Source organism: Pogona vitticeps, chromosome 4, assembly GCF_051106095.1.
Source record: "Pogona vitticeps strain Pit_001003342236 chromosome 4, PviZW2.1, whole genome shotgun sequence".
NCBI classification, from domain to species: domain Eukaryota; kingdom Metazoa; phylum Chordata; class Lepidosauria; order Squamata; family Agamidae; genus Pogona; species Pogona vitticeps.
Genome location: NC_135786.1, coordinates 123,025,677 through 123,044,657, shown reverse-complemented (window position 1 = coordinate 123,044,657; position 18,981 = coordinate 123,025,677). Strand labels below are relative to the sequence as shown.

The window sequence follows — 18,981 nt, the reverse complement described above, 5'->3', positions numbered from 1 at the left end:
ATCCCCGCAGAGCCCTTTCTTTCTCTATTTCAGGCTCTGCTGTTTGGCTGCCTTTTTGGCGTCGCTACGGTTCCACCACCGAACTGGCCGAGAAAGGTGGCACCGGGAGGGAGACACACGTGAGCTCACCTCCCCATCGGGGGCGGGGGGGGAGAGAGGGAGCTGCCCCCCCACCTGCCCTCCGTCTCCCCGACGGGCACAATCACGGCGCGACTCGGGCGGCGGCGGCGGCCCATCTCTTGCTAGGCAGCGCAGGGCGCGCTAGCGGACGTGTGGTTTATGGATCTGGACGAGGCTCGACGAGGCCGCTTCAGTCGCCGCTCGCTGGCCATCCGCCTGCTTCATTTATAGTTCACGATTAAAAAGAAAGGAGCATCCGACCCGGAGACCCTACGCCTCTTTGACTTCTTGGGAAGTGAACGGAACTCCACTGAATGTGGGGCGAAGTCCTAAATCGACGTACAGTCGCAACCATAAACTAGCGATTTTGGACCTCGCCTAATTGTGCCGTTCAGATGAATGGGGGGCGCGGCGGGGCTCCAGTCGGCGCTGAGGCGATTCCGCCGGGTTTGAGGGCCGCCCCGTTTTCGGGTGAAGTCCAGAAGTCACCCTCGGGCCCCCCCTCCCCTGGCCTTGTGCGCCGGAGGGTCTGTACTCTGGTGGTTAGCGAGGGTCTCCCCTTTGGGAGCAGAGGCGGAGGGGGTGCGTCTCCCCCCCCCGCACACACACACACACACACACACTGGTCCCCTCGTCACCCCCCCCCCCCAGCCTTCCACCCTCTCAAGGCGTCTCGCCTCCTTCTCCTCCACCAGCCGCGCCAACTCCGCCGGCAGCTGGCAGGCCGGGTACAATAGCCGAGGCGGGAGACTCCGCCTTCCAGGCCGCCTCGCCTTCAGCCGAGGGAGGGAGGGACGGCGGGCTGGCTGGCTGGCTGGCTGTGGGGCTCCCCTGCCCCCGCCTCTCCCGCCCGGCGCGGCCGGTCCCGCTTCGCTTGCCAGAGCCGCGAAGACGACGAGGACAAGCCGGCTCGCTGCCTCCGCGCCCCCGCCCCATGCCCGGATCGCCTTGAGGCGCCCGCTAGCCGTCCATGGCGCGGCCCGGGGTGCTGCTCTGCTGCTGCTGCTCCGCCGCCCTGCTGGCGGCGTGGTGGGCCGGCGCCACCGCCAGCTCTCCCCCGCCCGCCTCCGCTGCCTCCGCCGCCGGCGCCCCGCTGCAGGACGAGGCGGACAACCAGGAGAACATTCTGTCGCAGGTACGCGCCCTCGGCGCCGCCCTGGCCGAGGAGCCCCATCCCTGTCCTGGGGGGCGTGTGCGCGGGGTTTCCCGCCCCCGCCAACGCTCCCTGGAGGTCTCGTCGGAACCTTCCGGAGATCCCGGCCCCAAAGGACAGAGGGTTAGCCTCGGAACTGGTTTCAGTGACCTGGGTCACAATCAAGACGAAGGACTCCTCTAGGCATGTGCAGAATAGGCTCCTTTCCCACACTTGAGGTCGCTGGGGGTGTGTGCAATGAGGTACTTCCAGGCTCACCTGGCTGAGCTCGGTCTGCACGGGACTTGCACGGAGGGCCTGCCCGGACGGAGGATGGCTTCCGAGGGCGCAGGCGTTCCAGCACCCCTCTTTCTCTGCTGAAACTAGCAGGGTGCTGGCTGCAGGCAAGGGTTAGTCATGCGGCACCAGCACAGGGCAAGGGGTTGGATTAGAACTCCCTGTCGTTTACCTTTTCCGCGGGAAACATTCGTCTGCTGATGACGCCCTTAGAGTCTCCACTACAAACCACTTAGGCCAGTCAGTCTTCAGATGGGAGCCTCTAAGCACCTCGTCCACCAGTTCTTTTGAAACTGGAGCACAGGGCTTCCAGAGGAGGATGTTCACGAGTCTAGCATTTTTTTCAGCGACTGCCCTGTGTGGTGCAGATTTGCTCAGTGTATGTTGTGTTATGTGCCGTTAAGTTACATCTGATTTAGGGCAAATCTAATAGGGCTTTGAAGGTATGTGAGATGTTTAAGGATGGGTTTGACTGTCAGTCCCAACCCACAAGTCTCCACGATGAATCAGGGGCTTAAGCCCAGCTCTCTTCAGTCCTACATCATCACCCTGTCCTCTATATGCCATATTGGCTCTAACTGACAGACTCAGTTAAATTCTGTAACCCTATTAAGCTGAAGCTCTTGGCCGAATATTCATAAGCAGTTTTAAATGAGTGAGATTTGAATTTTGTTGGTTTGCTATTCCAAATGTATTATGTGGACCGATGTCCCTCTGAACCTACATTAATGTTGATTATGGATGAAATTAACCATCATCTTCCTATATAATGACTGCTGTTGGAGCTTTCCATTTGTCAGCTTAATGACAGCTTTTCGTTGCCCTCAAAAGGTAATGGGATCTAGGTGTTGGTAAGGTTCAGGGGGCTGGATGAGCAGTGTGGTCATGTTACCAGATAGGCGGGATATAAATAGAATAAATAAATAAATAAAACTGTGTATTCAGGAGTATTGCAGGGTTGTTGTGTAAATGTGGCAAGTTTGCTGATTTTCACCTGGTGTCAGATCCAGTTACAGTTGGACAGATGCAAAAGGACAGGACTCCCTGCAAGATTAGCAGATGTCTAGAAGTGAGTTTTGCAGCTGGTAAAGCATTTCATGCAGATTACATCTCCTTCAACCAGAAAGAAAGAAGGACAGACAGACAGAAAGACAGACAGACAGAAAGACAGAAAGAAAGAAAGAAAGAAAGAAAGAAAGAAAGAAAGAAAGAAAGAAAGAAAGAAAAGGAATACTCAGAAGCCTTGTCCTCATTTGCATCTGCTCACCCTTGTTAAGATAGCATTTTGGTCAAAAGCACATTATGAAGTAAATCTCTTTTGCTTCCAGTTGTTTGTTGTGGTAATAATGCCACAATGCTATGCCTCTTTATCCAGTAGCCAAGTCCCCACTGTACACAGTATAATTTCCTCCCAGGTATGCTAATGCAGTGAAACATGATTCTGAGTTGATACGTATAAGACTGAGCTGTAAAAGTAGACAAATATGTCTGTAACTGTTTGACCCTGTGGCAGTAGCTGTTTTCAGTTAACTTCTGTTTGTTTTCACCTGTGGCTAAAGTCAGCTAAAAATGACAGCTTCCATGAATTCCAACAGTTGTGTAAAACAGCCATAAATACTAAATCAACGCTCATTATTTGAAGCAGCCTGTACAGTGGGAGAGTGGTGCTTTATTTCTGTATTGGTGTGGAAAACTTTCTACATTTATTTATTATGTGCTTGAATTCATATTGGCTGTTCGGCTTAGTCTTCTTTCTATAAACAAGAAGTATCTGGTATCTTCAAATGCAGGCCTGCTCAAATTTAGTACTGAACTGATACAACATTAGAAGCAAAAGTACAGAACAAACAAATCAAGTATATTTTATGAGGCTGGCTTCTGAACTAGGAAGCATAGAGCATAACCAAGTTGCATGAAAAGCCAGAAATCGATCAGCCATAGAAAAGTTAAATAAGGGTTACAGATTCAAAGGAACATTTTGGTCTCCTCAGAATGAAAGTTGGCTTAATTTGCAAATTATGAAACACATTGTGTTTTCTGAGGTGGCAGTATTAGACTGCCATTTATAGTCCTGGAACAAATGTGCATAGCATGAATTTTTTGCTACCTGAGTGGCAGACACTGCTGCACATCTCAGTGGCGGAAGCAGACAAAGGGGACCACACTGCAGACAGCTGCTTGAGCTGAGGCAACATAAAATGGGCACAAGGATAAATACTGAGACGTTGAGGGAGAATAATAAACATGTTTAGGGCTTTCTGCATATGTTTCTCAAATAAACTATTCTATGTCACTGTTTTTGATGTCCTTGCCTGATTGCTCACTAAAAATGGTACACCCATCCTCGTTCCTGCCTGGCGTTGCTGGCTAGTCATCTAGCATGTGAATCAATTCAGATGCCAAAGCAAACCACTGTAAACTATGATTAAGGAAGCTCAATACTATAATGGTTTAGTGCAGTGATTCCCAAACATGGGTAACCCTGGTGTTTTTGGACCAGGCCAGCACAGCTGGTGGTGAAGGCCCCTGGGAATTGCAGGCCAAGGGCACTTGGCATACTCAAAGTTAGGAACCACTGGTTTAATGTCATGCCCAATAACGATTATTACTCTGTCACTGGACACGACTAGACTCCAGCAAGCTCTTCTAAACTATGCTTCACACATACAGTATATGTTAAAGCTCAATGTGGCGTGATGTTTGAACTGAGACTGCATTATCTAAAAGCAAACAGTTCCGGTGTACACTGAAGATGTTTTAGATGTAAACATGAAGCTGTAGGTGTGAATATGGCAATCAGATGTCCTATTTAAGTATTCTCATTGGGGGCCCATTAAGAGCAAATAATGCCCCCCCCCCAATTAGAATACTTAAATAGGACATATCAGATAAGATATACAGTACTTGATGATATTGATGGCTTATTGTTTTGTTCTCTTTTGTTTTTTGTTCTTTTTACATTTTTAGCTGTCTACTTATCTGTAAATGCACACAGAGTAGGAAACGTGGTTTTGCTATTAAGCAGTGTTTGAGATGGCCTGAAATAATTCTCTCCACAGAGTTTTTCTGAATGAGGTTACCCACCCCTGGAAAAGCTCTGCACATAACCGCACAATAAGGAAAACATGCAGTCAGGCTATTTTTATTTTGCAGTTTGGTGTCTGATTCCAGTGTATGCCCCAAAGGATATTCTCCGGAATTGCATTTACAGTTGCCAGCAAGCTTCTTTGGTGCACCGTTCTCCTTGAGAACTTGAGCGAAGGTTTTGTTTGGTCTGCTTAAGAAGGCACATACATGTACCTCGCATTCTGCCAGGCACGTCTTCTGAACTGATGAATTTTGACTTTACAAATTTGGGGCACTGGCTTTAAAGGCCTTGGTGGTTGCCTTCATTGTAGAATTTGCCTAATCTAGTGAAGTCCTAGGAACCTTAGTCCCCTAGCAAATTGTCCTGCACAAGCCATGTTGGAAAGAAAAAGGGACAGGCAAAGGAGTACGGTAGTGCTGTGGTGCAACTTGTATTCACATCAGCAAGCCTTGTGCAGGAGAATCATTCCCAATGGGTTATGCACATTATATTTTCATGAGATCATCCTGGAAAGAATGGTTGGAGAATTACAGCCTTTTAATTTCCCCAAACCCTTTAGAGACAGACCAGAGTTGTTTGGGGGTAGGTTGACTAGTTTGGGTTTTGGAGTTGTTGGTTTTTGGGTGGTTGAGGGAAATTACTTTCCCAGATACCCAAAGGGCAGGAAATGTTAAGAGTCAGCAATATTTTAAACCAGCGGCTCTTTCCTTAAGATTCCAGAATGCATGCATGTCTCCCAAGCACTCCACAGAAGCAAACACAAAGCTAGGGGTGGGAAAGAGTGTTTTCAGAACAAACTAACCAGCTTGCATCTTTTCATCTTCCCCTTGACTAGTTGCTAGGTGATTATGACAAGGTGAAAGCGGTGTCAGAAGGCTCCGACTGTCAGTGCAAGTGTGTGGTGAGGCCCCTGGGCAGAGATGCCTGCCAGAGGGTGAATGAAGGTGTTTCGAGACCAGAAGATTTTTATGTGGTGGAAACAATAACTTCTGGACCAGAATGCAAATGTTCATGTGTGGCTCCACCATCTGCTTTGAACCCTTGTGAAGGAGACTTCAGGCTGAAAAAGCTGCGAGAAGCAGACAGCAAAGATTTCAAGGTACTGTATTTGTCTCTGCCTATTGTCATTGTTTTGAAATTGTAGATACAGTTTTGTGTTTTCAACTCCTGAAACAATAGGAAATCTCACTTTTTTTCCCAGGTTTGGTTTACTTTTGAGGAAAGAGATAGGGGGACACGTGGTTTTACACTAGCACAGTAAAGCTGTGTCCCAGCAGAAGGATTAAAGAAGTGTTTGGGAGTCACCAGGTGCAATGTCCATTCATACTTAAATCAGCAAGTCCTTTTTAGCCACCATTCAGTTCTCATAGAGGATGTGCCTTTTCTGTCAGAAGTTTGGACACAACATTTTTTGAGATGACACCGCTCGGTTCTAGTTCCATAACATCAGATTAGCTTTGAAAAGTATGGCATTTTTTGAGGAATAGCAGGTTGATCATAAAGAGTTGTGGAGGAACCCTGGAAGACAGCTGCAGCGGCTGCTTCCTTGTAGTTTGGCTGCTCAGCAGGTGAGAAACACTCTTGGACTGGGATCGTTCTATTCTCAGCATATGAAATGGCTCTGTACTGAATTGGACCCACTGGATCCCCACCCTTCTAATCAGCAGCCACTTGTAAGTTTGAGAGGCTGGAGGGCAAAGCTGGGAGCCTTCTGCATGCAGAGCAAGTGCGGTAAGACCATGCCAAGGGCCCTTTCAGGGAAGCTGGGAAGCTGTGATGTGGATTCTGGTGCTCGTTGGTTCACTTTAACAGTAGTCATTAAAATGGAAATGTGTTGCATCTTTAAGAATTAGGGATATTTCCAAATTCAGCTTTAGATCCTGAAGGTAAGCTTTTTTCTTTCCTTTGATGACCTAGAACTCTTCAGGATAATCTGTTGGCTGCATTCCAGCTGTGAGTAGGGTGAGAGCAAACGTAGGGAGGGGCCCACTTTTCCTCACTGGGTGAACTGGTGGGAGTGTATGATATCGTTCTTGCCAGCAGTGTGGAGGATGCGGAGGACTTTTGAATAAATGCATCCAATGTAATTAAACCAGCAGACTGGGGTGCCTCAACTGAAAAGGACCTTGGTTTGGTTACCACCAGCCTCATCGCCAAAAAAAGAAAGGGTCTGGAGAAACACTTGAAAAGCTGATGCCCTTGGATTCTCAGAATTTAATATGTGAAATCAATTGTTCTAAGGCCTTTCTTGAATCAGTGATTATAGGGATGGAACCGCTGAAGCACAGTGACCCCAATCCTCATCCCAGACAAATGTCACACTATCCCTTTCCTTCTGCCAGCAAAGAACATGCGTCAGGGTGATCCTGTTTGGTTCAGTGTCAAAAACAGCTCAGGATTGTTGTAAGGAAAGCTTAATTTAAGCGGAACACAGAAATAACTAGCTTTCAGAAAGCACTAGTAAATCCCTAGTGTTGTTAATGACTATGAAATAGTTTTCAGTAGTTCAGTTCTGCGTGGGTGTACCTTCTGCTTTAGGAGCATTTGTCTTTCACCAACTGGGAGAAGAACTCTTTGCTAAAACAAATGTGATGTTCCTGCACTCTTTACAGCAGAGCCCTTGTGTGAAGCAATATTGCTGAGGGAAGCTGTGTACGTGGCAGCATGTGGTAGATGTGTGATGAGCTGCAGGGGGTGAAGGAACAGAGGAATGTTCCCGAAAAATTGGTTCATTCTCAGGGCATGTTGCCCTTCCCAGCTGGAAATAAAGTCTCAATTGGAAAACAACAATTAGTCTTTGGATATTGCCAATTTCCAAATATTAAGCTATATAGCAAAACTCTTGTTTTGTGTCCTGCTTTACAGCTAATTACATGCATTTTCTCAACAACTCCTCTGGGAAGCCTGTGCGTGCTTAGCAGTGCTTTGCTGGATCATGCCGGTGTACCAATCTAGAGGACAGTCAGCACTAGAAACCAACCAGACATCTCTGGGAAAACCCATATGTATAGCTTGATAGCCACAACAGTCACTTCTGGTTATCCTTTGTGTTTGATATTTGAAGATCTGCAAGCCATAGATAACAGAGGTTTTGTTTCATTCCTTGATTTCCTTGTTTACAGTCTAGTTGCAACCACCTTGAGGCCAGCTTGTGTGATTGTTTGGACGATTTCCAACATTTGCTTGTCCTTGTCCTCCAGAGAAGAGAGCACCAGCTCCAAATTGCAGGAAGACAGCAACTTCATTTGTTTGTTCTAGTAATTGTTGTTTTGCTTTACTTTCTGCTTTACAAGGATTTTGGCATCCCAAAATACAAAGTGGAGACAATTGTTATAGTTTCTTACAACACTGCTTCTGAAAAACTTGGAACTTGAGCTTTAAACCATCACTGCCTAGGGAAGTTCAAATGAACTATAATCCAGGTAACAGCCTGGTTGGCAGCACCTCCTTTGTTCTCAGACTGACCTGATGACAAGTAGCTAACTCTATATACATGAGAACCACCTGGTGCAAAAGAAGAATACTACAGATGTGGAAAAACTTGACACTATGTCCTTTTCTCTGTATTTTACAGTTAGAATCCTATAATCCTAGAATAATAGAGTTGGAAGGGACCTGTAAGGTCATTGAGTCCAACTGCCAGCTCAGTGCAGGAATCCAAATAAAGGTATATCTGACAGATGGCTGCCTAACTTTTCTTTTGAATGCCCCCAGTGTAGGAGTGCTCACCAGTTCCTGAGGTAATTGGTTTCATTGTTGTACTGCTCTAACAGTTATGACTTCTCCCCAGATATAGGCCTAAATCTGGCTTCCTGTTGCTTGAGCCCATTGCTATATGTCATGCAGTCTGGGATGATTGAGAACAGATTCCTTCCTCCTTTCATGTGTGTGAAAAAGTGCTACCTCAGTCTTATTTTCTTAAGGATAAACATGCCCAGTTGTTTCAGTCCTCCCTTATAAGGCTTGGTTTCCAGTCCCCTGATCATCTTAATTGCCCTCATCTGAACTTGCTCCAGTTTGTTGGCATCCTTCCTAATGTGTGGTGTCCAGAACCGGACACATGACTCTAGATGAGGCCTAACTGGATAGAGGGGAACTAGTACCTCATGGGATTTGGAGAGTATACTTCTGTGAATGAATCCTAAAATAGCATTTGCCCTTTTTTACAACCTCCAGCATAGGAGTGCTCACCATTTCCTGAGGTAATTGTTTTACTGCTTCTAACAGTCTGGAAATTTTTCTTGCTAATCAGCTGAAATCTTGCTTCTGATAACTTGAGCCCATTATTACATGTCCTGTACTCTGGAGTGAATGAAAACAGAGCATCCTCTGTAGGACAATATTTCAAGTATTTGAAAAGTACTATCATATCTTCCTTCACTCTTCTTTTCTCAAGGCTAAATATGACCACTTCTTTCAGTCCTTCCTCATAGGTATTCATAATGGGGAACTGATACTTCATGTGATTTATTGAATATTTCTGTTAATGCAGGCTAAAATTGGCCATTTTTCCAACCACATCACACTGTTAGCTCATATTCAGCTTGTGATCTAGAACAATTCCAGGATCTTTCTCACATATAATGTTACTGAGCCAAGTAATCCTGTAACCACACATTTGGTTTCTTTTTCCTAGGTGCAGACCTTCGCACTTCTCACTGTTCAGTTTCATTCTACTGAGCCTATCAAGTTCTTTTTGAATTTGCTTCTATCTTCCACCATATTAGTTATTCCATGCAATTTTGTATCATCCACAAAGTTGAAAAGCATTCCCTGCATTCCCTCTCCCAAGTCATAAATAAAAATGTTGAAGAGTACTGCCCAGGACTGAGCTTGTGATACCACATTGTTGCCTCTTCTCAGTCATAGAAGAAGCCATTGATGAGCACTCTCCGAGTATGATTCTTCAAGCAAATAGGTATCCACCTGATAGTTTCTCCATCTACCCCACACCCAGTGAGTTTGCTAATCAGAACATCATGCGGCACTTTGTCCAATGCTTTATTGAAATCAAGATATATTACATCTCTAGCATTCCCTTTGTCCACCAGGGAGATTACTGATAAAAACATGAGAAAAAAATTAATCTGGCAGGACTTTTTCTTGATAAATCCATGTTGGCTTCTAGTTACCACTGCATTGTTTTCAAGGTGCTTGCAAAGTGTCTATTTTATAATGCGCCCCAGAATTTTCCGTATGATTGATGTCAGGCTATTGGTCTATAGTTCCCAGGTTCCTCTATTTTGCCCTTTTTGAAGATAGGGACCTTATTAGTCCACCTCCAATTATCTGGCACTCATCCTCCACCATTTAAATAAAATAATAGAGGTTATGAGAGTGTTTTAGTTCCTTCATTACTCTTAGATGCAGCTTATCAGGCCTTGCAGATGTGAATTTGTTCAAAGTAATAAGGTATTCCTTTATAATTTGTTTCTCAATCTGAAGCTGCAATCCTGTCCCCTCCCCTTTTACTTCATATTTTCTTGGAAGATTGTAGACTGTCTTTTGGGGAAAGGACAAGCTAAAATAAAAACTGTGCACTTCTGCCTTTTCTTTATTATCTTTTATCATTTTGCCAAATTCACCGAATAACTGGGCCATTGTTTCTTTGCTCTCCCTTTTGCTATGCATGTCCCTGAAGAACACTTTTTTGTTACTTCTACTGTCTCTTGCGTCATCATTCTCAGCGTTTGCCTTTCTAACGCCATCCTTGCAGTTCTTCACTATTTTTCCGTACTTTTCCTTTGTGGCCTGGCCTTCCTTCCAATTCCTATATGTGTCTTTTTTGTTGTTTTTAGATCCTCACTGAGCTTTTTGCGAAGCCACATTAAATTTATTTGCAGTCTTGCACTTTTTTCTACTTCTTGCAATGATTTGTATTTGGCCTTTAACATTTCCTTTTTAAAGAAACTCCCACTCAAGTTGGATTCCTTTTCTTGTTAGGATATCTTGTCATGGGACCTTACTTATCATCCTGAATTTATCAAAACTGGTTTTCCTGTGTACTCATGCAGCTTCACTCCAGTTTTGCTTCCTTTTAAAATCAAGAACTGAAATATAACATGGTCACTTTCCTCAGAGGTCTCCTTAGAGCCACTGCACCTACCAAGTCACCTCTATTGGTTAGAATCAAGTCAAGGATAGCTACTCCTCTAGTTTCTTCCCCTACATTTTGTAGGAGAAAATTAACAGCCACACAAGCCAGGATTTTTTTTTATTTATTTATTTATTTATTTATTTATTTATTTATTTATTTATTTATTTATTTATTTATTTATTTATTTATTTATTTATTTATTTATTTATGGCAAGGGCCCTATTTGGCAGAATTTCCCACCCAACAGATATCAGGGTAATTGAAATCTCCCATTACCACTCTTTCTGTCTGTCTGTCTGTCTATCATAGTTTTACCCTGCCTTTCTCCATAAAAAGGACCCAAGGTGGCTTACATCATTAAAAGGCAATATTTAAAGCTAAAAACAGTAAATATAAAAATACTAAAAAGGATCAAACAAATACCACTCTGAGAAATGGTAAACAAGAGCAACACCAAAAAACACATGCAAAGCAGTAAGGTACAAAGCAGTAACAATGTATATAAAACCCACTCAGGGTTTTTAAATACATTAGCCAGTCACTCAGGGAAAGCTAGCCCGAATAGGAAGGTCTTTGCCTGCTTGCAGGAGGACAGAAAAGATGAGGCCAGCCTGACCTCCTTTGGAGGAGGAACAGAGAAGGCCCTCTTCTGTGCCCTCACCAAATGGACCTATGATGGTGCTGGGACCAAGAGAAAGGCCCCTCTCCTGATGATCTTACCACCCGAGCAGGCTCATAAAGGGAGATGTGGTCCTTGAGATAGCTTGGACCCAAGCTGTTTAGGGCTTTATAGATTAGAACCAGCTCTTTGAATTGTTCCCAGAAATGGATTGGCAGCCGGTGGAGCTGCTGTAATAGGATTCACGTGATCCCTGTGACCATTCCATTTAGCAATCTGACTGCTATGTTTTAGACCCACTGAACTTTCCAGACACTTTTCAGAGACAGCCTCAAGTAGAGTGCTTTACAGTCATCCAGCCAAGATGTACCTAAGGCTTGTGTCACTGGCCAGATCAGACCTCTTCAGGAATGAGTGCAGCTGGTGCACTAGCTTTAATTGTGCAAAGGGACTCCTGCCCACCTCCAAAACCTGAGCATCCAGGCTCAGAAATAACTCCAGGAGTGCCACCAAAATGCACACCTGTGTTTTCAGAGGGAGTGTAACTCCATCCAGCGCATGCTGCATTCTGGTTCCTTGAGCTGCCTTTTGACTGACCCAGGAGCACCTCTGTCTCGTCTGAATTAAGTTCCAGTTTATTTATAGAATCATAGAATAATGAATTTGGAAGGGGCCTATAAGGCCATTGGGTGCAACCCCTTGCTCAGTGCATGAATACAAATCAAAGGATGTCTGCCAGGTGGTTGTCTAAGTTTCTGTTGAATGCCTCCAGTGTTGGAGCACTCACCACCTCTCGAAGTAACTGGTTCCACTGTCTTACTGCTCTAACAGTTAAGAAGTTTTTTCCTGACATTCAATCGAAATCTGGCTTCCTGTAACTTGAGCCCATTGTTGCATGTCCTGCACTCTGGGATGATCAAGAACAGATCCTGTCCCTCCTCTGTATGACAGCCTTTCAAATGTGTGAAAAGTGCCATCATATCTCCCCTCAGTACTCTTGGATGCAGTTCATCCAGCCTGGAGATTTGAACTCATTCAAGGTAGTGTGGTATTCCTTGACTATTTGTTTATCAGTCTCCAGCTGCAATCTTGTCCCCTCCACCTGCACTTCACATTTGTCTGGAGGGTTATAGTCTGTCCTTTGGGAAAAGACTGAGCTAAAATAGGAATTCTGTCTTTTCTTTGTCTTCTTTTATTATTTTTCCATCTTCATCGAGGAGTGGCACCACTTATTCTTTTCTTTGTCTTTTGCTATGCACATGCCTGAATAATGCTTTTTAAAATTGTTTTTAGTGTCTCTAGCTCATTCTCAGCCTTTGCCTTCCTAATGCCATCCCTGTAACTCCTTGCTACTTGTCTATACTCTTCCTTTGTGGCCTGGCCTTCTTTCCACTTCTTTTATGTGTCCTTTTTTGTTTTTAGGTTCTCTCTGAACATTTTGTGAAGCCACACTGGCCTTTTGTTCTATCTCCCACCTTTTTTCCTGCTCAAATTGTTTGTAGTTGTGCCTTTAGAATTTCTTTTTTTAAAAAAAGAAAGGAATTCCCACTTTCTTGGACTGCTTTTCTTGTTAAGATCGCTTGCCATGGAACCTGCTTTGAGTTTATTAAAATTGGCTTTTTAAAAAACCCAACATATACATGTGGCTACACTCTGCTTTGGTTTCCTTTGTAATCAAGAATTCTAGTAGAACATGGTCACTCTCGCCCAGAGTTCCCCTTACTCGTACTTCCTCCATCAAGTTGTCCATTCATCCTCATCCAACCTTTCACAGATATCAGAAAGTGATCTAGAGCTGAAACAGCTTCCTTGTATTTAGATGAGAAGGAGAGATAGAGTTGCATTTATTTTCCAATAAATAAATATTTCAAAAAATATATAACTAAATAAATATTCAGTAAATATTTTGCTACTCCAGGAAGAGGCCTGAGAAAGATGGGTCTCAGACTTAAAGTTATGTGGCTACTCTCTACTCTCTGAAACCTGTTACTTTCAAACTCTGTTCTAGAGGGCTTTCTAGAAATGTTTTCATGGGCTCCATTAAAGCAAAGCAAACAAAAAGCAAACTGGAAAAGTGTAAAGCTTCATTGAGAGATGGCTATCTACCATTGTTCTCTGAAATTTCTGGATATTGTAGAACTTGCTGTCATTGCACACAGGGTAGCCATCAGTTATGTCAGTCCTGGTCAGCGCTCCTCATGGCACAAGAGGATGTTTTACAGAAAACAGATGGAGCAATATTTTTTTTCGATACCGGGGGCTGTGGTTCCTTTGGGATAATCTGAGAGATGATGTGTGTCACCAGACAGGTATCCACCTTCTGATTCCCTTTGCTACCTGCTTTGAAATTAAGCTGACGAAAATACTTAAAACACTTTGGAACAGGCTTTAGAACATTGCCCGAAATTTTCCACAAAGTGCTGAAGCTTCCTGACAAATATACAGGACTTTCTGAGTGGATGAAGCAACCTAGGATCAAGCCAGACATCAAACATATGTATATTCCCTTCATTTCACATATTTTCTATTCAGCAGAAGGATTTCCAGCAGTCACAGTTGCAAATTAAGCCCATGTTGTGGTTCAGGTGACGCATCTCCCAACAAAGTGATTTGTTACTTAAAGTAAACCTCCATGTGTCCCTGTCACCTGGATATTGGAAGATTGTTCCAGGGGCCTCTGCAGGGTAAGAGTTCCCTGCCCCAATGGAGAGCTGTTCTGGAATGAGGCAAGGGCGTGTGATTCTGCTACGTGACCTCTTTTGCTTAGTCTCATAAGGAAATGGGAGATGGTTCCAGTATTTTGTGTCATTGATCGGTCCTCTCCCGGATTCTCAAGTCCAAAAGATTTGTGAGGGAGGAGTTAACAATGCTGTCACCAGGGAAGAGCCTTTCTTCCCTGCTTTCAAAACGGGAAGGGTGTGCTCCTGCCCAGGTGATTTCTTCCAGAAGGAAACATAGGTATATGAGTGCAGAAAAGAACAGTATGAGAAAATGGAAGAGTGCTCCTTGTGCAGAACAGTGCTAAAATAGAGCCCTCTTCTGCAGAGAGAGATGGTGGGAGAACCTTGACAGTCTGTTCAGATTCTGAAGAAACTATAAACAAGCTTGCAGTTTACAAAGAAGTTTATTTTGATTGGCAAGAACAGACAATTTACTAAGGAAGCAAAAGCTAAGTATAGCCACACACATACAGTACATTGGACTTTAGGAAAGCCATTTTTGATAAACTCAGAACAGTGATAGGTAAGGTCCCATGATTGATAATCCTAATAAGAAAAGGAGTCCAGGATGGGTGGGAGATTCTTAAAAAGGAAATTCTAAAGGCACAAAAACAAACCCAATAAGGGAAAAAAGTTGGAAGACAAAAGAAAACCCATATGGCATTACAATAAACCGGGACAGGAATTGAAAACAAAAAAGGACACATATAGGAAGTGGGGGGGGGGAGGACAGGCTACAAAGAAAGGGTACAGACAAGTAGCAAAGGATTGCAAGGATGGTTTTAGGAAGGCAAAAGTTGAATGAGCTGAGAATGAGCCAGAGATGCTAAAATGCCTCTGTAGCAAAAGACAGAGAAAAGACATAGTGGCTCAGCTGCTAAGTGGGGATGGCAAAATGGCAAGAGATGAGAAAGAAAAGGCAAATGTGCCCAACGTCTGGATGGCAAGCTGCTGTTAAAGCGTTCTTACAAATAAGACCACAAACTTTATTAGCCTGAAACAAAACAAACAAACCAGTCTGCCTCTTCATGTATGCTAGCCAAGTTGTGGCACCTCTATTGCTTGAAAGGTAGTTTGAGGGTGAGAACAGCTCCTCTGTTGTTATAGCCCCCTTCCAGCTCCATTATTCTACGATTCAGTACAGTGGTACCTCGACTTACCAACTTAATCCGTATTGGAATGGCGTTTGTACGTTGAAAAGTTCGTAAGTCGAGGCAAATTTTTCCATAGGAATGCATTGAAAACCATTTAATCCGTACCTGCCATTTTTTGTTTGTATGTTGAGGCGCTGTTCGTAGGTAGAGACATTAGTTCCCATAGGAACTAATGCAAAGCCGGTTAATCTGTCCTCTACCACTAGGGGGAGAATTTTTAAACATTTTTTCTTCTTCTTTTGACCTAAGGTGAACGTAGGTCAAAAAACAGGGCAGGGAACGTTTTTTTTCTTTCCTTTTTTGGTTCGTAAGTTGAGGCTCTGTTCGCAGGTCGTAGCAACTTTTTGTGAATGGAGCTGTTCGTAACTCGAATCGTTCGCAATTAGGGACATTCATAAGTCAAGGTACCACTGTACTTCCTTTCCCATACAGGGGAGATTTTTCGAGGGCAGCCACCCCTTTGTTTTAGGGACTGAGCATTTTAGGGACTGACTTTGTGAACTCAGGCAATGCATTGTAATGGGGGGGAGAAAGTGGGAGAAGGCTTGTGCACATTTAAATGTGTTTTATGTCTAAGGTCATGCAATTAAAATGACTGGTTAGTCCAGGTCAGTTTTTAATGTGAAAATGAAGATGTTTCTTGTATCTAGTAAACTCTTGTAGCATAGTGGCTAAGAAACTGAGCTATGAAATAGGACATTCTTGGCTTGACTCTGGCTTCCTTTGGAACTCATGATAGAGCCAGTGTGTCTTAACTCACCAGCTCCGTTCATTGCAGTGTGAGGCTGATAATAAATGGTTATCTACTACGCAGTGTTGTTACAGATGAGAAAACAAAACAAAACACAGTGTATAAAAAGTACAAGTATGTTCAAACAATATACTGTACTGTCATTTTCCTATGCACAGGCAATGTACGTTAAAATAATGGTGAGACTAATGCATAGTGATGTTACTGTATAGGGAAGAGCTCCCTAGGTCTCAGGTAAAGGGCCTTCCCAGACTTGTTGCCAAAGATTTTTAGAACTGGTGGCATTGGAGACAGAGGCTTGGACCTTCTCATATAGAGACTCCTTTGTGAGAGCGTTGACTTGAGTGTCAGTGCCTGTGCTTTGGAAACAGAGGGCCTCGGCTTCAGTCACAGGAACCTTCAGTGAAAACCGTCTCTGGTCTCACTTCTCAGAGGGAGCCTTGCCTGAGACTTTAGAGGCTGTTAAGGGTCATTGGATTGGAGAACAGGCAATTCATGGTCTTGTGTTTCTATTATGAGGCTGCTTCCTATATTCCGATGGACCTTAGTTTTTTTCCTGGTTGTAATACATGTTCCATTTTTGTATGTTGGAGCTGCATCATCCTCTGTGACAGGAACATTAGCTCCAGGGTGCATCATCGCTTTTCCGTTGCAAGGCTTCCAGGGGTTGCTGCCAGTTGTGACAGATTCCTTGTCATCTAGGAATTGGGTTATGTTCCAGAAGCCTAATTCACAAGGTTCTCCGAAGAGGGTTATGCAAACAGGCTTGGCTCTAGAACTCAAGCTGGGAAGATTTAGAGTGAGGCTTTCCAGGACCTTCTGGTGCCAAGAACAAATCCAAAGAATTTTGTCCTCAATAATTTTGAGATTCATTTAGCACATTCCTTTTTTCTCTTTTAGTCTGGCTTAGTAGTCAAAGAATTTGTTAATTTATTTCTTTGTTTGTTTCTACAGAAACCTGTTAATATAGAGTATGGCTTACCCAGAGTCAATTCCCATGTGACATTTTCTAGCTATAGGGTGGATTTTTTAATAGCTCCGTATATGTAAAAGAGGAATAAAGGAACTATCATCACATTAAAAACTTTAATAGAAGGTGAGAAATTGCCAAGAAATTGTATTAAAGAGGGGGATGATGGCCTCGTAGGCCACTCCTAGCTCCATTATTCAACAATTCTTTGATTCTGCGAATGCTAGTGTGTTATTTATTGACCTAGAGAAAGCCTGCATTGTAGACTTGGCTGCAGTGAAAACATGAGTGTGTGGGGCTACATTGGAGCGCTGAAAAGGAACATTTCATCTTTACTGCAGTTTGATTCATGGCTTATATTACGGTTGAGATTGCAACCAGTGCTCACGCGGGGGCTGTGGATTGACTTGAGAGTTTACTATTCATACTTCTTGCGATGGCAGTAGCATTTCAGCCCACAGCCACTCTTCATTTCTTCCTTCCTCTGGTCCCACCTCTGCGATCTTTTAATTTTTTTGTGTAAGAAAAATATAGTTGGGAAAGCGAGGGGATGTAATGATGATCCTGTTATTGACCTGTTCTGATGTATGAATTGTGTGTGTGAATCCTAATGTGTTGTGTTTTTGTGCCTGTGCAAGCATTTCAAAGAATGTTAGAAAAAAGTCCCATTAAGGGAGAAAACAGTTGGGCCTTTGAAATGCAGATACACACACAGACAACACTGGTATTCCCCCTTCTTCTCCCTATTTCCAGGTTGAATGCCTTGGTTTTCAGTTTCCATTTGAACTTCTGCCAAAGGTACAAAGCACCTGGTATTGGGAGGGGGGGTGTTTGAATCCCAGCGTGTTATGTGTGTGTACGCACACATACATTTCAAATCCCTGATTGTTTTTCCTTATAGTTGGATGCCTCAGCTGCCTCCTAAAGACATGCCCCCATCTTTACAGGAATCTCTGCAGGAGAAAAAACACAATCAAATCTTCCCATCATGAAAAAGTTGAAGCCTTCTACAGGCAGAGTAAAATAGGCTGGAATAAGTTAAATCAGCCTTGTATGTCATGCAGATACTAACATATATTTCAAATTTACCCGTTTTGTAAGCAGAGCAAATCCTGCCGTATATGACCATGTAGTTGCACACTTGGTTGTGGAAGTCCGGAACAGATTATGAGGACAGAAGAATAATGTGCCATTTAGATAGAAAGGAGGAACCTGTAATGTGGAACGAAAGACACTAAAAAGTGTGCTGCTTATATACTGCCCCATAGCACTTAAAGTACTCATGAAACAAAATTCATTTCCCGCTGTACTGTTTAAACCTGATGACCCATTAGTATTAGTATCCCGTTTCCCCCAAAATAAGCCCTAACCTGAAAATAAGCCCTAGTATGAATTTTCAGGATGCTCCTAATATAAGCCCTACCCCAAAAATAAGGCCTAGTTAAGTGAAACCCCGCCCTCCACCATTGTGCAGCATTGTGCAGCAACCAGAAGATGACATGACTATAAAATAAAACATCCCCTGAGAATAAGCCCTAATGAGGTTTTTGGAGCAAAAATTAATATAAGACCCTGTCTTATTTTCGGGGAAACACGGTACTAGCACTAGTGCTAGTACTAGCAGTATTATCACATAACTGCAGAGCTAAAGTTAAGGGGACCTCTGGATCCTCAAGCCCAGGCCCTGTCATAGAGGCACAGGAGGGAATTGAACTCCCAGCCAGAGAACCCATCCGCTGATGTTGTTGTTGTTTATAAGTGATGCAGTTGTTAAAATAAAGCAAAGAAAAATATTTGGGTGTTGACAACAAAGAAAGCAAGCTGGCCTAACGACATATGAGAGCCAGGTAAAGATAGTGACACAAGTTAAAACCAAAAAGAAATGTTGCAGTTTTTGGCAGAAAATGGGAAGCAATTCAAAAAATTAAAAGAATGTAAATACATGAGAAGCAAGATAACAAGATGGATGGTTTAGATCAGAAATTTAAAGTAGATCAGGAAGATATTTTCATTTAAATAATACAGACTTTTGT

The 18,981-nt window shown here is 43.5% G+C and overlaps 1 protein-coding gene across 1 annotated transcript in view; it reads left to right on the top strand.

The window, feature by feature from the left end:
- Positions 1–948: 948 nt before the first annotated feature.
- Positions 949–18,981, top strand: part of OLFML2B (olfactomedin like 2B) — a 32,935-nt gene continuing 14,902 nt past the window's right edge. Inside the window, exons 1-2 of the mRNA XM_072998240.2 lie at positions 949–1,255; positions 5,473–5,736. Coding sequence (XP_072854341.2) covers positions 1,091–1,255; positions 5,473–5,736 — 429 coding nt within the window. The 5' untranslated portion in view covers positions 949–1,090. The remainder of the gene's footprint in view (positions 1,256–5,472; positions 5,737–18,981) is intronic.